Source organism: Hylobates moloch, unplaced genomic scaffold (genome assembly GCF_009828535.3).
Source record: "Hylobates moloch isolate HMO894 unplaced genomic scaffold, HMol_V3 SCAFFOLD_12, whole genome shotgun sequence".
Taxonomy (NCBI): domain Eukaryota; kingdom Metazoa; phylum Chordata; class Mammalia; order Primates; family Hylobatidae; genus Hylobates; species Hylobates moloch.
The window spans coordinates 50,730,298-50,750,539 of NW_026652287.1; the positions used below are offsets into that span (position 1 = coordinate 50,730,298).

A 20,242-nucleotide genomic window follows, 5' to 3' on the forward strand; every position below is an offset into this window, starting at 1 on the left:
ACCATGCTGGGTAAGTGAGGAAGAGGCTCAAATACCCTCCATAGCTCCCTTTACCCCCAGGATAAGGACATTCAGGGCACCTCTGTCCTTCCCAGTGTGATCTCCATCTAATGATATGAGGACACGATCCCACCTCAAAGCACTTTCCCTGCAGGCCTCGCCCTAGACATATGTGGATTCGGGGGAGCAAGAAACTTGGTGAAATGTGAGATTCACTGAATTTACAGTTTACCAAAGATTTATCTTAAGGAATGTATTTTTAAAATATGGCCGACTGCGGTGGCTCACGCCTGTAATCCCAGCACTTTGGGAGGCCGAGATGGGCGGATCACCTGAGGTTGGGAGTTTGAGACTAGCCTGACCAACATGGAGAAACCTCGTCTCCACCAAAAATATAAAATTAGCTGGGCGTGATGGTGCATGTCTGTAATCCCAGATACTCGGGAGGCTGAGGCAGGAGAATCACTTGAACCCAGGAGGCGGAGGTTGTGGTGAGCCAAGATCACGCCATTGCACTCCAGCTTGGGCAACAAAAGCAAAACTCAGTCTCAAAAAAAAAAAAAAAGTATATATATATATCGTTGGCTGGGTGCGGTGGCTCACGGCTCACGCCTGTAATCCCAGCACTTTGGAAGGCCGAGGCGGGTGGATCACCTGAGGTTAAAAGTTCAAGACCAGCCTGGCCAACATGGTGAAACCCGGTCTCTACTAAATACACAAAAATTAGCCGGGCATAGTGGCACGCACATGTAGTCCCAGCTACTCGGGAGGCTAAGGCAGGAAAATAGCTTGAACCCAGGAGGCAGAGGTTGCAGTGAGCCGAGATTGCACCACTGCACTCCAGCCTGGGCCACAGAGTGAGGCTCCGTCTCAAAATAAAAAAAATTTTAAAAAAGGAAAAAAAATCCATTGGCCAGGCGCAGTGGCTCACGTCTATAATCCCAGCACTTTGGGAGGCTGAGGTGAGCGGATCACCTGAGTCCAGGAGTTTGAGACTAGCCTGGCCACCATAGTGAAACACCATCTCTACTTAAAACACAAAAATTAACTGGGTGTGGTGGCACATGCTTGTAATCCCAACTAGTTGGGAGGCTGAGGCAGGAGGATCACTTGAACCTGGGAGGTGGAGGTTGAAGTGAGCCGAGATTACGCCACTGTACTCCAGCCTGGGCAACAGAGTGAGGCTCTGCCTCAAAACAAGCAAACAAACAAACAAACAAACAAAATTGGTGGCAAGGCCTGGGAAGGCATGATGCCCTGAAATTGTAGCTTGGAGGTGGTGGTCAGGGAGGGCTGCACTGAGGAGGTGACACAAGCTGAGACCTGAAGGAGAAGAGCCAGCTGGGGACAGGAGAGCAAGTGCAAGGGCCCTGGGGCAAGAACAAGCTGGGAAGTGCTGGGGAAAGGGGCAGAGGTGGGTGTGGCTGGGGCAGATGAGGGAGATAGAGCGAGAACCTAGTGGGAACCAGGGGGAAGGCTGTGGGTTTTATTGTGAGGTCGATGAGCCACGGACAAGTTTGGAACATGGGAGTGACAGGATGTGATTTGCAGTTTTAAAAATATCCCCCGGCTGCCTGGAGGAGAACAGATTGTAGGAGGTGGATGGCACAGGAGGCCAGGGCGGAGGCTGGCGGACAGCAGAGACTTGGCTGGTGGCCGCGGAGACCAAGGGAAGTGATTGGATTGGGGATGTGTTTTGGAGGCGAAGGTGATAAGGTGGACACAGGAAGAGGGAGGACAGAGGGGAGTCACCCGGGATTCCCCGGTGTCCAGCTCTGCCCTGAGGGGCCAGTGAGGTGCTGGACTATGCCAGGGGCTGAGGTCATGCCAGATGCTGCAGACTCACAACATGAAATCCTGCTCCCAGCTGGGCTGGCTGCCCCGCACCGCGATGGTTGTGCTCTTGACATTCTGCACTTTCAGGGTCACGTACGTGTTGAATTTCTCTGTGGCAGTGAGAGTAGGGGTCAGCGCTGGGGCTCAGGGACTCTCCAGTGCCCCTTCCCAAGCTCTAGACCATCTGCTGTGATCCCCTCAGGAATTTCTGGGCCACTTACCCCCTAACCCATAACCCCACCCTCAGGGCACAAGGGAGGGGCCTCAGTGTGGAGAAACGTGGAATTTTGGGATACTTCATCCAGCTGCTTCGAAATGACCATGTCATTGGTTTTCGGCTAAAAAGACTGAGGTCCCAGAAAAGGGGAACAAAATTGACTGTAAGAAACCTCCTTTGCAGGCTGGGCGCGGTGGCCTGTAATCCCAGCACTTTGGGAGGTCAAGGCAGGAGGATTGCTTGAGCCCAGGAGTTCAAGACCAGCCTGGGCAACTTGGCAAAACCCTATCTCTACTAAAAATACAAAAAATAATTAGCTGGGTGCAGTGGCGCACGCCTGTGGTCCCAGCTACTTGGGAGGCTGAGGTGGGAGGATTGCTTGAGCCTGGGAGGTTGAGGCTGTAGTAAGGCATTATTGCACCACTGCACTCCAGCCTCAAAAAATAAAAATTTAAAAAAAAAAAAAAAAGGCAGGGCACGGTAGCTCACGCCTGTAATCCCAGCACTTTGGGAGGCTGAGGCGGGCGGATCATTTAAAGTCAGAAGTTTGAGACCAGCCTGGCCAACATGGCGAAACCCTATCTCTACTAAAAATAAAAAAATTAGCTGGGCGTGGTAGAGGGCGCCTGTAATCCCAGCTCATTGGGAGGCTGAGGCAGGAGAATCTCTTGAACCCGGAGGCAGATGTTGCAGTGAGCTGAGATCATGCCACTGCACTCCAGCCTGGGCAACAGAAGGAGACTGTCTCAAAAAAAAAAAAAGAAAGAAAGAAAGAAAGAAAAGAAAAAAAAAGAAGAAGAAAAGAAAGAAAAAAGAAGAAGAAAAGAAAGAAACTCCTTTTGTCTCTCTGAGCCTCATTTTTCCCACCTGTAGCCCCATCTAAGAGTCCCCATTCTGCCTCTTAGGACCTGGGAAGAGCCATTGGCTCAGGGCAAGCCCCACCCCTTACAGACTCTCCAAGGATGGCTGGGGAGACCCAGGGACCTCCATACAAACTGCAGGGACCCCCAGGCCAAGGGCTGCCCCTCCCCCTATTTAATCCTCTGACCCCTCTCCTGATGCTCAGAAGACATAAAGCCCAACTCTAAGTCTGGGCTGGGACCCCCCCTCCCCAGTCTCTCCAAGAGACAGACAGACAGACAACATGGGACAGGACAGCAAGAGAAGCCACTTACCTTGGGCACCATCAAACTTGGCTTTTTTGACTGTGGAGAGAGACAGAGATAGGGAAGGGAGATGGGGAGAGATGTGGGGAGGAGAGAGGCAGAGATACAGAGAGATTCAGAGACACACCAAAATAGAGACATAAGGAGAAAGACACAGAGGAGAGACAGGCAAAGATAAAAAGCAAAAGAGACAGATGTTAAAAAAGATAAAGATAGAAGCAATGTCAGAGACAGAGACAAGGGGAGGAGGAGAGGTAGGAAAGAGGAGGCAGGGATGAGAGGGAGAGAGAGAAGCCATCAGACAGATGAGCACAGGCAACCCTAGAATGGAAGGAAATTTGGACCCTAAGAGCATTCCCTACCCCTCCCTCTCCCTCCATCCCCTGTCCCCATCAAACTCCCCAAGCTCCCAACTAGCTGTGCCTTTACCCACAATTGAACAAGATTAGAAGAAAAAGCTGGGCAGATGGTGGGAGAGGCCTCCTACAGGAAGCCCTCTAGGATTGCCCCAGAAGAAGAGGGGAAGTTGAGGAGGTGGAGAAGAGGAAGGCGAAGATAAAGACAATCTCTGATGACTCCACCAGCCCTGACAGGTCAGCAAGACCTCTCCCTCGATTGTCCAGCTCAGTCTGCGATGTCAAATGCTCCCAGGGTTTGGGGAAGCCTCAAAGAAGGCTGGGTGAGTTGGGACAAAGCAACCCAGAGAGCTGGCTCTCAAAATGCATGTGGAGGGCGAGGCTCGGTGGCTCACACCTATAACCCCAGCACTTTAGGAGGCTGAAGCAGGTGGATCACCTGAGGTCAGGAGTTCCAGACCAGCCTGGCCAACATGGTGAAACCCTGTCTCTACTAAAAATACAAAAATTAGCCAGGTGTGGCGGCGGGCGCCTATAGTCTCAGCTACTCAGGAGGCTGAGGCGGGAGAATCACTTGAACCCAAGAGGCAGAGGTTGCAGTGAGCCAAGATCATGCCACTGCACTCCAGCCTGGGCAGCAGAGTGAGACTCTTGTCTCAACAACAACCAAAAGTAATGTACGGGGAGACACTTGGGTCCTGGCTGGAGGGTTGACAGAGATTGTCCAGCACCACTTGCTTGTGGGAGGTGTAACCTGAATATATGTCAGGCACCCCACTGAGGTCCAGTCTTCTCACATTTCACACATAATCCCACAGCCCCAAGAGATTCAAAGCCATGTTGCCCCCTCCCGGCTTTTCTCAACAGGTATTCAGTTTCCATTGCCAACACCTCTAACACCTTGCTTTTGTCCCCCACATCTTTTTCCTCCATTAATTCTCTACTCCCACCCCCAATCTTCTCCCACACTGAGCTCTTCCCTCCCTTTCCTTTCTTTTTTTTTTGAGGGACAGAGTCTTGCTCTATTGCCCAGGCTGGAGTGCAGTGGTGCCATCTCAGCTCACTGCAACTTCTACCTCCCAGGTTCAAGCAATTCTCCTGTCTCAGCTTCCCAAGTAGCTGGGACTACAGGCATGCACCACCATGCCCAGCTAATTTTTGTATTTTTTTAGTAGAGACGGGGTTTCACTATATGTCGGCCAGGCTGGTCTCAAACTCCTGACCTCAGGTGATCCGTCCGCCTTGGCCTCCCAAAGTGCTGGGATGCCAGGTGTGAGCCACCGCACCGGCCCCTTTTCTTTCCTCCCTCTTTTCTTCTCCCCTTTTCCTTTTCAAATTAGTGTCTTTGTTTGTGTAGGCAATGCATGCACATGTTGTAAAATCCGAAACAACCAAAAGATGAGACACTGAGAATAAAGCTCTTTCCATCCCAGCCCTTCGTCTCCCTCGCAAACGCAATCAACGTTGGCAGTTCCTTGTACCACTGGAGATGATCCATGCGTCGGCAACCATACCCACGTTCATTTTGCTTGATTTCCAAGACAAATGGTAGCATTTGACACCCACTGTTCTAATCCTTCATGTTTTTTCAGTATGTCTTGAAGAGCGTGTACTAGCGAGTTGAAGGATAAATTCCTAGAAACAGAATTGTGTTTCTATGGGCAGATGTCACAGCCTCCCATCCCGGGTTTGTATCTCTGTCCTCATTGCTTGAATTTCTGTCTCACAAAAGGCACCTGAGTGGAGCCAGTGAAGAGAGAATTCCCGTAAAGAGCGGGGGAAGTGCGATGGCCCTAAACACATGTCAGTAAAGACTGTCTGTTCCTGGCCAGGTGCGGTGACTCATGCCTGTAAACCCAGCACTTTGGGAGGCCGAGGCAGGTGGATCACTTGATGTCAGGAGTTCGAGACCAGCCTGAACAACATGGGGAACCCTCGTCTCTCCTAAAAATACAAAAATTAGCTGGGCATGGTGGCACACACCTGTAATCCCAGCTACTCGGGAGGCTGAGGCAGGAGAATCGCTTGAACCTGGAAGGCAGAGGTTGCAGTGAGCCGAGATTGTGCCACTGCACTGCAGCCCTTTGCTAGGCCTTGAGAGAGGTGAGTGCTGGTTTGAGCCAGGTTCAGATTCCAGAGCTGTGTGACCCTGGGCAAGTGAACCCCTCTCTCTGGGCCTTCATCTCTGGTTCCATCTCTGTCTTTTTTTTTTTTTTTTTTTTCTAGGTCTGGTTTTTTCTCTCACATCCTCAGCCCCACCCAGCCCCCAGGGAGGGCACCCACCCAGCACCTCACCCCTGGGACTGAAAGAGGCCCAGGAACACTCGGGAATGTGCCCAGCAGGAGCTTTGGGCCTGGCTCCTGGAGGAGGTCCAGCCTGCAGGCGTGGGGACTCTCTGTGAAGGGCGTAGGCAGGGGAAGGGGCAAGAGGTAGAATGTGACGGGATCGGGGGTGGAGGGCACGCTGACAGAGGCTGAGAAAGGCACCCACAGCTGGAGGGACTCATACGGGGAGAGGAAGGGAGATGAGAGAGGAAGAAATGATGGGCATGAAAGCAAGAGAGGACAGTCTGGACAGATGGAGAGAAATAGACAGAGACACAAGGAGACAGGGAGAGTGCCAGGCATAGAGGCACATGCCTGTAATCCCAGCTACTAGGGAGGCTAAGGCGGGAGGATCCCTTGAGCCCAGGAGTTCAAGACCAGCCTGGCCAATGTAGTAAGATCCCATGTCTAAAAATAATAATTTAAAAGGGAGAGAGAGGCCGGGCGCGGTAGCCCACACCTGTAATCCCAGCACTTTGAGGCCAAGGCGGGTGGATCACATGAGGTCAGGAGTTCGAGACCAGCCTGTGCAACATGGTAAAACCCCGTCTCTATTAAAAATACAAAAATTAGCCAGGCGTGGTGCTGCATGCCTGTAGTCCCAGCTACTCGGGAGGCTGAGGCAGAAGAATTGCTTGAACCCAGGAGGCGGAGGTTGCAGTGAGCCAAGATCGTGCCATTGCACTCCAGCCTGGGCGACAGAGCAAGACTCCGTCCCAAAAAATATATATTATAATAATCATAATCATAATCATAATCATAATCATAATAAAAGAGAGATAGGGAAAGATTTCCATTAGGGAGGGCAGGCAGGTGGAGGAGACACTGGGGAGAGGAGAGGCAGTTGGGGGAGAAAAGTAGGGATGCACATGGGGGTGGGAAAGTGACAGGCTCTGGGGGGTGATACAAGGAGCTCACTGGGGTCTAGCCTGGACTGGGCTCACGTGAAGCTCCTCCAGCTGTGCCCCGTTTTATAAACCATGGATTTAGGCTCAGAGGGGAGCCCAGTAGCTCCTTGATCTGTTCTGTCTCTCTCTCTCTCTCTCTCTCTCTCTCTCTCTCTCTCTCCCAATCCCTGTCTCTCATCTCCCTCCTCCCTGTTCTATTTCTCTCCACACTGGTCGTCTTATTTTGGTCTCTGTTCTCTCCTTCTCTCTCTCACTGTCTCTGCCCTTCTTGTGCCCCTCCCTTGGTCAATCTGGCTCCTCTTCCCTAAGCTTCAGCTCCTTCCCGCAGCCTCTCTTGGCTGGAGGGGAATGGTCTCCGTTGGGGTCCTCAGGCAGTAGGGGACCGGCTGGAGGGCTGTACCCTCTGACAGCTGAAGCCAGGCTCCTGCCCTTAGCCCCCTGCCGAGGTCCAGGGTGAGGTAAACCACGATTTTTCATCACTGGGGCTCCGAGTGGGAGAGGGGTCTCAGAGGGAAAAGGGGACAGGAAAGGGGGCTGAGAGTAGGGAGGGGGTTCTCAGGAGGTAAGGGGGTTCGCGGTGAGGGAGGGGATTCGGGAAGGCGGATGGGCGCAGAGGGTAGGGTTGTCTCAGGGGGAGGGGCTTGGAGGAGGAAGGGGGCTCAGAGAAGGAACCGAGTCTCTCTCCCTGTCTTCCTCGGTCAGTAAATGGTCCCTGAGTCACCGTCTTCGTCGTCACATCCCGCCACCTCCCCGTTTGCGCCGGGTTGCTGTATCAGGGTCAGCGGGGCGGAAGCGCCACCCTTCCCCGGCGGGCTTCGGGTCACACGCGTGAGGCTATTTATAGCGTGGGCGCGCGGAGGGCGTGGGCGGCGCGCCGGCGGGCAGGGGGGCGGGGATGAGGGGGGTACCCCTGCTGTCCCCAGCGACGAGCGGGTGAAGACACCGCGTCATGCGGCCTCAAAGGTCTTTGGGGCCCCCCAGCAGCGCTGACTGATGAATGAAGTGGCTGAATCCGGGGAGGCTGAGGCAGGAGTTCAGGCTGCGGGACATCCCTGCAGCCTGGCTTCACGCCTCAGTTTCTGCATCATGGAAAATGGGGAGACGGAGTGTCTGATCTCCCTTCCCTCTCCTTTCTCCTCCTCTTCTTCCCTCCTCTTCCTCCCTCACCCCTTCTGCAGAATGATGATTATAGTGTCATTTATATATTATTATTATTACTGGTATCATTACTGTTTTTATTATTTGGTTGTGTTGTAAATGTGTCCCTGGCCTGGATTCTAGGATTTGAATACCCTGGATTCTTTTCTTTTTCTTTCTTTTCTCTTCTTCTTCTTCTTTTTTTTTTTTTTGACAGGGTCTCTCTCTGTTGCCCAGGCTCCAGGCTGGAGGGCAGTGGTGTGATCATGGCTCACTGCAGCCTCGACCTCCCAGGTTCAAGTGATCCTCCCCACTCAGCCTCCCGAGTAGCTGAGACTGCAGGTGCGCATCACCATGGTTGGCTATTTTTTTTTCTTTTGTAGAGATGGGGTCTTACTATGTTGCCATGGCTGGTTTCAAAGCTCAAGCGACCCCCTCGGCCTCCCAAAGTGTTGGAATTATAGGCATGAACCACATGGCTGACTGACCCTGGATTCTAATTAAGGGAGACTCCAGTCTTGGGGCACTCGCTTCCTGACCTGCCACGTGGGATGGGGTGGGGAGACAGGAGGTGGAGATCCAGCCGTCTAGGGCTTCTGAAAGCCCACCCGCCCCAGGATTAGCTGGGGGGAGGGGAGGAAGCATAGGGAATCCAGAAATAGATTATAGGAGATTTGATCGTTTTGTGTGTGATGTTGGTGGAGGGCATTTCAGCGGGAGATGGATGGGCTTTAGGATAACAGACCTCAGCTCTGCTGGTTTCGCATCTGGGAGAGACTAAATGAGGACCCTTATCCTCCGTTGACACAAATAGACCAGAGCCAGACTGAGCCTTCAGTGTAAAAAACACCAAGAACCTGGAGTTCCAGAGAGTTTCAGGAATCAGGGATTTCTATGGGTGTTGTTTACCATGTACCACTTAGAACTAGGCCTAGCCTATAGTAGGTGCTCATTAAATAGTAATTCATGGAAGGAATGACGTCACCTCCTCCAGCAGCCCTGGGAGGTTGAGCTAAGAGCTGTCCCCAAGGCGCGGGCAGGCGCTGTCCACGGTGCTGAATGCTCGGTCCCCGCCCTTGTACCCTCAATGAACTCGGCTCCCTCCTGCGAGTGGGCCTGGGGACCCTTCCTGGAGCGCTCCTCAGGCCTCAGAATGCAGTGGACTCTCGGAAATGTCCTACACTCAGAACCGCCCTCCAGAAAGCTTTTAGTCTCCATTAACAAAAACATCATCATTAATTTTTTTTTTTTTTTTTTGACGGAGTCTCACTCTGTAGCCCAAGCTGGAGTGCAGTGGCGCGATCTCGGCTCACTGCAACCTCCGTCTTCGGGGCTTAAGCGTCTTCAGGGCTTAAGCGATTCTCGTGCCTCAGTCCCCTGAGTAGGCGGGACGACAGGCGCGCGCCACCATACCCAGATAATTTTTTTGTATTTTAGTAAAGACGGGGTTTCACCATTTTGCACAGGGAGGTCTTGAACTCCTGAGCTCAGGTGATCTGCCCGCCTTGGCCTCCCAAAGTGCTGGGATTACAGGAGTGAGCCACTGCGCCCGGCCCATCATTGATTTTTCATGTCTTTTGCTCACGATTATTGGGCCTTCCCATAAGCCAGGAGTCATGCCAAGGGCTCTGCAAGCCTCATTAGAGAGTTCTGGCAAACGTAGATGGTGGATGCTACTCCTGTGCCCATTCCACAGATGAGCACACCAAGGAATGCAGAGGATATGGGACTTGCCAGGAAGTGGTGGACTTAGGAATTCACACTCAGGCCTGGTGGACCCAGGATGCCCTTATTGGCACCTTGCAGAAGAGGTCCATTGTATGTGGAAGAAAAGTGAGGCCGGGTTAGGGAAAGGGTTAGGCTGCAGCCCTGAAGATGCAACTCTGGAGGGCATCCCATGAGGACGGTAGGAGCTAAGACCTAGATGCAGCTCCTCCTAGCTGGAGGGTATCAGGGACTGAGTAGCTAGGAACAGAGGGATGTGTGAAGGCTTCTTAGGCAAGTGGCAGGGGAATAGCCCCGATGAATGGAGAGATTGTGACATGTCTGTTTACTAGATGCATGAAAGAAGAAAGCAATCGTGGCTGGGCACGGTGGCTCATGCCTGTAATCCCAGCACTTTGGGAGGCCAAAGCAGGTAGATCACTTGGCGGTCAGGAGTTCGAGGCCAGCCTGGCTAGCATGGTGAAACCCCGTCTCCGCTAAAAATACAAAAAATTAGCTGGGCGTGATGGTGTGCATCTGTAATCCCAGCTACTCAGGAGGCTGAGGCAGGAGAATTGCTTGAACCCGGGAGGCGGAGGTTACAGTGAACTGAAATTGTGCCACTGCACTCCAGCTTGGGCAACAGAGCCAGACTCTGTCTCAAAGAAATAAATAAATAGAAAGAAGAAGGCAATCCCAGGGCAGATCCTCACTCCACAGAAGGGATTTGGCTGTCTCCGAGGTCCTGGGGGCTGAGAGAAGGCTCAATCTTCTCCCGCCAACCCCAGTACGCTATGGAGTCAGTCAGCTCCACCTCTGGCTCTGTTACACCAGGCAAGTTGCTAAAGCTCCCTGAGTCTCAGTTTTCCTCATCTGTACAATGAGGCTACTGTGAGAGTTAAAGAGGGCATGAGCATAAAAATCCTTAACATCGTGCCTATGAAATGCTGGGCTGGGCACGGTGGCTCGAGCCTGTAATCTCAGCACATTGGGAGGCCGAGGCAGGAGGATCACTTGAAGTCAGGAGTTCGAGACCAGCCTGGCCACTAGAGATGTATTTGTATTTTTAGTAGAAATGAGAAACCCCATCTCTACTAAAAATACAAAAATTAGCCGGGCGTGATAGCACATGCCTGTAATCCCAGCTACTCGGGAGGCTGAGGCAGGAGAATTGCTTGAACTCGGAAGGTGGAGGTTTCAGTGAGCCGAGATCACACCACTGCACTCCAGCCTGGGTGACAGAGAGAGACCGTGTCTCAAAAAAACAAAACAAACAAACAAACAAAAAAGCTGGATAAATGGGGTTTGTTGTTGATATTATTGTAAGTTGTGAAGCAAACCCACCCTCACCTAAATTCACTGATTTGTTCATGTCATTTATTCATAAAATGTTTATAGAGCCTTTAAAACATCAGTTGGGCGTGGTGGCTCACACCTGTAATCCTAGCACTTTGGGAGGCTGAGGAGGGTGAATCACTTGAGCCCAGGAGTTCAAGACCAGCCTGGGCAACAGGGCAAAACCCTGTTTCTGCAAAAAAAAAAAAAGTCAGCCAGGTGTGGTGGTGCATGCCTATAGTCCTAGCTACTTGGGAGGCTGAGGCAGGAGGATCACTTGAGCCCTGGAGGTCAAGGCTGCAGCAAGCTGAGATCATGCCACTGCACTGCAGCCTGAGTAACGGGCTTTGAGCAAGACTCTGTCTCAAAACAAAACAAAACATCAAGTGGCCTGTGCAAAATGCTGTGAGGCACATAGGAAGATCTGGAACTGACCCTTCACACCACCATGCTTTTGCTCATGCTGTTCCCTCCACCCAGAGCACCATCTCCCTCCTGCTCATCTCCCCCTCATCACATCTTCTGAGACTCAAGTAAATGGTGGTGGTGGAATCAGGGTAGGCTTCCCAGAGGAAGAGAGCCCTGGATACCCCACTCCTCATCTCCCTTAGCCCTCCCTCATCTCTTTCATTCTAACCCCATGGGAGGTGCAGGGGTGGTGGCTAGGAATAGGGCTGGGTCCCCAGAGCCAGGAATAGTGCCTGGTATACAGTAAGTGCTCAATTAATGCTTGTTGAGTAAATAAAATGAGTGACTTCATGAAGGAACCAGGTGGCATTTGCCATTCACAGCCTCAGGACCCTGCCAAGACCTAGTGAGTGGATTAAGATGTTGGGGAGCAACGGGGCTCCACATCAATAAATAAATGAAGGGGGGCAGAGATAAGGCCCATACACCATACAAGGTGGTCTGCTATGTGTTGGTGCTGGGTGTATACACAAAAGCTCGCATTTGCCTGTACTTGCTTGGGTATTTGCAGCAGTAGTTGGCTCATCTTACCAGGGCAGGCAAGTGCCTGCCTGTACATGGATGTAAGTGTGCATGTGTGCATGTGTGCAGAGTATGTGCACCATTTAAGTGCAGGTGGAAGTCTGCACATGTGTGTCTAGGAGTGGGGTGTCACTACATCAGAGACACACTGGTGTGTGTGAGCTTGTGGGTGATATGTTAGGTGGAAAACACACATATTGACATTTGCATGTGTACATGGATGCAATTCTGTGGCAGCTGTATTTGTTTATCTGCATACATGTATGCACTTGTGTGCAATGAAATACTCAAATGTGTATTTACTTGCATGCGTCATCACCCACTTGTTGAAAGGGGCTGCTTTGAATGTCCAGGCAAGTGTTGTCATGTGTGTATACACATGGCTTTGACATGTGCTTATATGAATACATGTGTGCTTCATGGGGTTGGGGACCTTAACAGATATGTATGGGTACATGTCTGAGTGTTAGGACATGAGTGAATCTTTTTTTTTGAGACAGAGTCTCATTCTGTTGCCCAGGCTGGAGTACAGTGGCAGGATCTCAGCTCACTGCAACCTCCACCTCCCATATTCAAGTGATTCTCCTTCCTCAGCCTCCCGAGTAGCTGAGGCTACAGGTGCACGCCACCACGCCTGGCTAATTTTTTGTATTTTTTAGCAGTGACAGAGTTTCACCATGTTGGCCAGGCTGGTCTTGAACTCCTGACCTCAAGTGATCTGCCCACCTTGGCCTCCCAAAGTCAAAGTGATGAGATTACAGGCCTGAGCCACCACGCTCGGCTGGACATGGGTGGATCTTTATGTGGCATGTATATTGTGAACATTCATCAGACACATGGATATATCTATATGCGTGCTGGCAGACACACTCACACGTGTGTTGCCGGGACTATATCTGTAGTGGCAGACTGTGTCCTATATACACGTGTATGCTTGTGTTCACACAGGCGTTTGAGTACACACGTGTGCCTATGGAATGTGCCTTCCCAAGCACATGGTCTGTGTAGAGCCTTCATGCATCCTAAGCATTTGTGTCCACACAGGAACAAGTCTGAGTATGAATGTGTGTAGGGATTGGCAAACTCCTGTGGGTCCCTGGTGGAGGGGAGGGGGGGCAGGTATTTCCTCTGCTTAGCTCAGGCAACACGGCAACCCATCTCAGCCTAGCTTCACTCCTGCCAAGCCCACCCCAACTTCTCTCGTACTCAGCCATCCCAGCCCCTCCCCTCTCTGGGCACCATCCCACCTCTCCCTGGGAGACTGGCCTCACCCAGCACTTCTCCCTCTCCCCACCCCTCCCTGCCTCCTACTCCTCCTCACTCCAACCTCACACCTCCCTTTACACCTCAGGGCCTTACCTCCCACCCCTGTCAACCTCTTCCCCAGCCTTGCCCCTCCCAGCGATTCCTCTCCACTCAGCCGGGCCCCTCCCTATAAAGTCCACAGAATCCAGCACAGTCCTCCCCCAACGTCTCTGTTTCTGGAAGCCTCATCCCTCTTGCCTCCTGCTGCCCCCCCCTTAATGCCACCCCCGCAGCCGAGCCTCCTGTTTGCGTCAGCATTAAGGGTGAGATCCCCGCCCCCCCACTCCACTAGGCAAACCTTCCAGAGAAGCCCAAGTTGGAGGATGTGAGGCGGGGCGGGGCGGGATGTTGGGGGAAGAAGAGAGGATAGAGGAGTCAGCCAGGAACACCCACGTCGGAACCTCCTCCAGTACCACCTTTAAGAGCCCGGCTACTTAGAGCAGGGGGAGAGGTCAGTAGGGGGTCTGGACATTCAAGTTCTCCTCCCATTCCGTCCTCAGGCCTAGGCGGTGGGGGCCGCCTAGGGGTCTCCTTCACTTCCCTACTCCCCTAACTTCATAGGCCTGGAGGCTAGGGGATGGAGGAGTTGACCTTTGACTCTAGGGACCCTTCTTCCACCACCCCCAGCCCCGTCCAGCAGAAACGAGCTTAGAGAAAGTAAGCCCCTGTCCCTTTAAGAACACCCGCGTCCACGCCGGCCCAGCCCGGCCTGATTTGCACTCGGAAGCTGCCGCGGGGGGGAGCTGGCGGGCGGGGCAGGGTTTGTGAATGAAGCGGCCGAGGGGGAGGGGAGGGAGGAGGAGGGGCGGCGGGGGCGGTTCCCGGCTCCCCGGCTTGCCCACCCTGTGTCCAGGCAGCAGGAGTTCAGCACACACACGCTTCCTGTCGCCCGAGGTCTCCCGAAGCCTGCCGTCTCAGGCTTGGCAGACACACCCCTTCCCCCACCCCAGCCTTCTTGAAATGGGTGGGAGTGATGAGGGGACCCCAGTCCTTAAGAACCAGGGGTTCAGAGCTCTGTAGGCGTGGAACGGCGGTCCACCTCCACCCCTGACGCCCAAGGTCTCCCAGAGCTTGAGTTCTCAAACGGGAGTGCCCAGAACGCCTGGGTTCGGTTGGGCTGGCTTCCCCACAACCCCAGAGCCATAAAGGTGTGGGGTGGGGGGTCATGCCCCTCCCACGTCTCCCTCCCTCCTCCAACCCCAACGCAGAGCGTGGGCTTGGGCGTGGGCCTCTCTGTGCAGATGGCGTTCTGGCCCCAAAATAGCTCTCCCCCCCCACCTCACGTCTCCCTCCCTCCCTCTCTCCAGCGCAAAGTGGGTGAGGTGAGGATGGGCCAGGAGGGGGACCAGGGGACATTGCTCTTCCAAGAAGTAGGCTCCCTGCCGAGAAGGCCCTGAAACGTGTTTGGGAGAACCGGAGGGGGCAGGGAGCGGGAAGATCTTCTGGCCATTCCTCCAACCCCCTCACTCGGGAGGCCAAAGAGTTAACTGGAAAAGCGCCCCCAGACCTCCAGTCACAGCCCTCTCTGGACGTTGGGAGGGGTCTCCTGTCTCCACACTCCCCCCACCCCAGTCCTCTTTACACCCAGGGCTGGGAGAGTCCTAGAACTCGTGGATGTCCTGATGGCCAAGCCCCTCTACCTATATCTTACATCCCCACAGCTTGGAGAACCCTCCCACCGCACTCTCCTTCGAATTTCCAGCCGGGTGCGCGTCCATGAGGACCCGCAACCCAGCCCACAACACCAGACCCCTTCCAAGTACCCCTGCAGGCTTCAATCAAACTACCCAGCCCAGACTCTTCCGCACTGACCCTCTAAAAGCCCGGTCTACACAGACGCCCCAGTCTAGATCGTTTCCGGATAGAACCTCGGACACCCGTCCACGTCCACACGGGCCTCCGCGTTCAGCCGCGTCCACTTGCGTCCACACGACCCCTCCAGCAGCGGCCACCAGGACCCCCGAGAGCCCTGCCGCGTCTACACGGATCACCCCCTCAGGGGGCCCAGCTGCGTCGACAAGGGCTACCCCTCTCAAAAGCCCAGCCGCCTGGACTCGGGTCACCCCCCAGGATCCCCCTAGGAGCCGCATCCACGCGGACCCCGAGTCCAGCCCGCGTCCACACGGGTCCCCCGACCCCCAGCCTTGCCTCCTACCTCCAACGCAAAGCAGAGACATGTCTCCGGACTCGCAGGCGGGCCGGAGGCGGCCGGGCCGGCTCTGTCGGGTCGGGCTCAGCGGCCGCTGGGCTGAGGCATCTCTCGGCTGCAGCCCGCGCTTGGCTCACGCCGGGGCCCGGCCGCCACCGGCCATCTTGGTTCAGCACCGGGGGCGCGGACAGCGCCTGACGTGGTGCTGATGCGGGGCGGGCAGGCGGAGCCCCGGGACGCCTGATGGGGCGGGGGCGCTGCGGGCTTGGGGGGGGCGTTAAAGGGCCTGGCTCCGGGAAGGGGCGCCCCGCCCCACACCTCCTCGTTGCAGGGGGACAAGGGGCGACGGCGGCCCCCCAAGCAGGTTTCCTCCTGTACAGATCCCCACCTGCACTGAAATGGTGCACGTGCCCCCGCCACCCATGCATGGACATTCCTGCCCTGGTAACCTGGGCAAACGCCTCCCTGCAATACTCAAGCAAGTACAGGCAAATGCAAGCTCTTGTGTGTATGCCCGGCACCAGCACCGGGCAGATGGTCCTATTCCCTGAGTATCTCTCTTCCTCTGTCTCTACGTCTCTGTCTCTCTGACAGGCAGCAGCCTGTTCTCTTTCTCTCCCTGGGTCTCTGTTCCTCTGACTCTGTCCACTGCTCTCTCTCAGTCATGTGTCTCTTAGCCTCTCTCTGTAAAGTCTTTTTGCAGCTCTACTGCATCCTGTCTAGGTCTCTCTCTATGTCTCTAAGCCATCCAGCCCATGGGTCCTTGCCCACACTCTGAACTCCTTTTCATCCGTCAATGTCTTGTCTGAATATCCTCTCCTCAAGGAAGGCTTCCCTGACGCCCCAAGCTGAGCCTTTGTTTCTCTTCTGTGGACTCCCCCAGGCCCTATCCCTTCCTCTGATTGGGCCCTGACCCCAACGAAACTCTGCCATTCCTCCCCACATTTTTTTTTTTTTAGATGGAGTCTCCCTCTGTAGCCCAGGCTGGAATGCAGTGATGCAATCTTGGCTCACTGCAACCTCTGCATCCTGGGATCAAGTGATTCTCCTGCTGCCTCAGCCTCCCCGAATAGCTGGGACTACAGGCACATGCCACCACGCCCACCTTTTTTTTTTTTTTTTTTTTTTCGTATTTTTAGTAGAGACGAGGTTTCACCATGTTGGCCAGCCTGGTCTTGAACACTTGACCTCAGGGGATCCGCTCACCTAGGCCTCCCAAAGTGCTGGGATTCAGACCTGAGCCACTACGCCTTGCCCCCTCCCCACATATCTAACTGGGCAGTTCCATGTGGGCCCCTTGCCCTGCAACCTGCTCGCTGTATCACCAGCACCTAAACTAGCATGAAAGGCTGAGCTCCACAGGGTCTCCTGCCCCCAGCCCACATGAAAGAGCTTCATAAATGCAGAATGTGCATGGAGTTGAGTGAGGCCATTGTTTTGAACAACTCTGCCTCTCATCACAAGCATGGCCTTGGGCAGGTCTTGTGACCTCCTTGTGCCTCAGTTTCCACACCTGTAGAATGAATATGATAACAAGTCCTGCCTCACAAGGTTGCTGGAGGTGTTACATGAGTTAACATGTGAAACCAGTTGTAATTTTTTTTTTTTTGGAGGTGGAGTCTCAACCTGTAGCCCAGGCTGGAGTGCAGTGGCACCATCTCAGCTCACTGCAACCTCAACCTCCAAGTGATCCTCCTGCCTCAGTCTCCTGAGTAGCTGGGATTACAGGCGCTCGCCACCACATCCAGCTAATTTTTTTGTGTTTTTTGTAGAGACGGGGTTTCACCATGTTGGCCAGGCTGGTCTCAAACTCCTGACCTCAAGTGATCCACCCACCTTGGCCTCCCAAAATGCTGGGATTACACGAATGAGCCACTGCGCCTGGCCCCAGTTGTAATCTTAATGCCTAATAGTAACCATGTTTGTATCTGTCACTGCTTTAAATTTTTTAAAAATCAGCACAGCTAATTTTTGTGTTTTTTGTAGAGACAGAGTTTCACCATGTTGCACAGGCTGTCTCAAACTCCTGGGCTCAAGTGACCCTCCCGTCTCAGCCTCCCAAAATGTTGGGATTACAGGCTCATGAGCCACCATGCCCGGTCTTAAATTTTTGTTAAACATCAATGAGCTGTAGATAAACTATAAGGAGCAGGCCTGGATAAAAAACGTTACCATTGGCCGCGCGCGGTGGCTCACGCCTATAATCCCAGCACTTTGGGAGGCCGAGGCGGGGTGATCACGAGGTCAGGAGATTGAGACCATCCTGGCTAACACGGTAAAACCCATCTCTACTAAAACTACAAAAAATTAGCTGGGCATGGTGGCAGGCGCCTGTAGTCCCAGCTACTCAGGAGGCTGAGGCAGGAGAATGGTGTGAACCCGGGAGGCGGAGCTTGCAGTGAGCCGATATCACGCCACTGCACTCCAGCCTGGGTGACAGAGCGAGACTCCATCTCAAAAAAAAAAAAAAAAAAAAAACCATCACAATAAAAGACCCCCATGTGCCTCTCCCCAATCTCATAATCCTTCCCTGCAGATGGAAGAACTATCACAAATTTTGTTTTTCATTTCCTTCCTTTTCCTTATAGTTTACCACATGCTCCTCAGCAAACAATACATGGTTACCTCTTGCATGTTTCTATTTTTTTGAGACAAGGTCTCATTGTGTAGTACTCAGGCTGTAGTACAGTGGTGTGAGCTCCCGAGCTCAGGCAATCCTCCTGTCTCAGCCTCCCAAGTACCTGGAACAACAGGCATGCACCACCATGCCTGGCTAATTAGAGATGAGGGTCTCACTATGTTGCCCAGGCTTGTCTTGAACTCTGGGGTTCAAACAGTCTGCCTGCCTTGGACTCCCAAAGTGCTGAGATTACAGGCGTGAGCCACCTCATTTGACCTTGTTCACATTCTTTACTAATCTGTTTGTTTGTTTTTTGTTTGTTTTTTGAAACAGAGCTGTACTCTGTCACCCAGGCTGGTGTGCAGTGGCACGATCTCCACTCACTGCAACCTCTGCCTCCCAGGTTCAAGCGATTCTCCTACCTCAGCCTCCCAAGTAGCTGGTATTACAGGCGCCCACCACCTCGCCTGGCTATTTTTTTTTTTTTTTTTTTGAGACAGAGTTTCGCTCTTGTTGCCCAAGCTGGAGTGCAATGGCATGATCTCAGCTCACTGCAACCTCCGCCTCCCGGGTTCAAGCAATTCTCCTGCCTCAGCCTCCTGAGTAGCTAGGATTGCAGGCATGCGCCACCATGCCCAGCTAATTTTTTTGTAATTTTAGTAGAGACGGGGTTTCTCCATGTTGGTCAGGCTGGTCTCGAACTTCTGACCTCAGGTGATCTGCCCATCTCGGCCTCCCAAAGTGCTGGGATTACAGGCGTGAGCCACCATGCCTGGCCATGGAGGTTGCAGTGATAATTTTTGTATTTTTAGTAGAGACAGGGTTTCACCATGTTGGCCAGGCTGGTCTCAAACTCCTGACCTCAGGTGATCCACCCACCTCAGCCTCCTGAAGTGCTGGGATTGCAGGTGTGAGCCACAGCACCTGGACTGCTAATCTGTTTTGTTTGCTCAATGTGATTCTGCTGATATTCATCCATATCGCTGCATGTGGCTGTAAGGCTTGCATTTTTCACTGCTGCATAGTGTTCCTTTGTATGAATCTTCTTTTATCTTTTTCTTGTTTTTTTGAGATGGAGTCTGGCTCTTTCACCCAGGCCGGAGTGCAGTGGCGCTATCTCAGCTCACTGCAAGCTCTACCTCCTGGGTTCATGCCATTCTCCTGCCTCAGCCTCCTAAGTAGCTGGGACTACAGGCACCCACCACCATGCCTGGTTAATTTTTTGTATTTTTTAGTAGAGACGGGGTTTCACCGTGTTAGCCAGGATGGTCTCGATCTCCTGACTTCGTGATCCGCCCGCCTCAGCCTCCCAAAGTGCTGGGATTACAGGCGTGAGCCACCGCGCCCAGTCTCCTTTGTATGAATCTTCTGTTGGCTATTCATCTGTTCTCCAGGTCATGGACTTTTGGGTTGTTTCAAGCTTAGGTTTATTACCAAAAAAAAAGTTTTTATGACCATCCTCAGACTTCAGACTTGTGTGCTGGCCGTAAAGATGGCTGGGTCAGAAAATATATATATGTGGCCAGACACGGTGGCTCATGCCTGTAATCCCAGCATTTTGGGAGGCTGAGATGGGCAGATCATGAGGTCAAGAGGTCGAGACCATCCTGGCCAACATGGTGAAACCCTGTGTCTACTAAAAACACACAAAAAATTAGCCAGGCATGGTGGCACACCCCTGTAGTCCCAGCTGAGGCAGGAGAATTGCTTGAATCCAGGAGGTGGAAGTTGCAGTGAGCCGAGATCACGCCACTGCACTCTAGCCTGGTGACAGAGCAAGACTCTGTCTCAAAAAAGAAGAAAGAAAGAGAGAAAGAGAGAAAGAAGAAAGAAAGAAAGAAAGAAAGAAAGAAAGAAAGAAAGAAAGAAAGAAAGAAAGAAAAGAAAGAAAAGAAAGAAAGATAGAAAGAAAGAAAGAAAAAGAAAGGGAGAAAGAAAGGGAGAAAAGAAAAGAAAAGAAAATACATATATGTTCAGCTTAACCTGATAACATCATGTTTTTTATCGGGACTCTGGCAATTTACATCATACCAACATAGTATAATCATTGGTTCCTCTATGTTTTGTTTTTGTTTTGTTATTGGTTTTTGTTTTTTCTTGAGATAGTCTCGCTCTGAGGCCCAGGCTGGAGTGCAATGGTGCAATCACAGCTCACTGCACCCTCCACCTCCTGGGCTCAAGCGATCCTCCCGTC

The 20,242-nt window shown here is 52.8% G+C and overlaps 1 protein-coding gene across 3 annotated transcripts in view; it reads right to left on the reverse strand.

Annotated features, from left to right (window-relative positions):
• UNC13A (unc-13 homolog A) overlaps positions 1–15,622 on the reverse strand; it is a 94,818-nt gene extending 79,196 nt beyond the window's left edge. For all 3 annotated transcript variants that reach the window (XM_058424597.1, XM_058424596.1, XM_058424595.1), the window contains exons 1-3: positions 15,435–15,622; positions 3,229–3,258; positions 1,847–1,946 (exon numbers count right to left, since the gene is read on the reverse strand). In XM_058424597.1, coding sequence (XP_058280580.1) covers positions 1,847–1,946; positions 3,229–3,258; positions 15,435–15,456 — 152 coding nt within the window. In that variant the 5' untranslated portion in view covers positions 15,457–15,622. The remainder of the gene's footprint in view (positions 1–1,846; positions 1,947–3,228; positions 3,259–15,434) is intronic.
• Between the last annotated feature and the right edge of the window lie 4,620 nt (positions 15,623–20,242).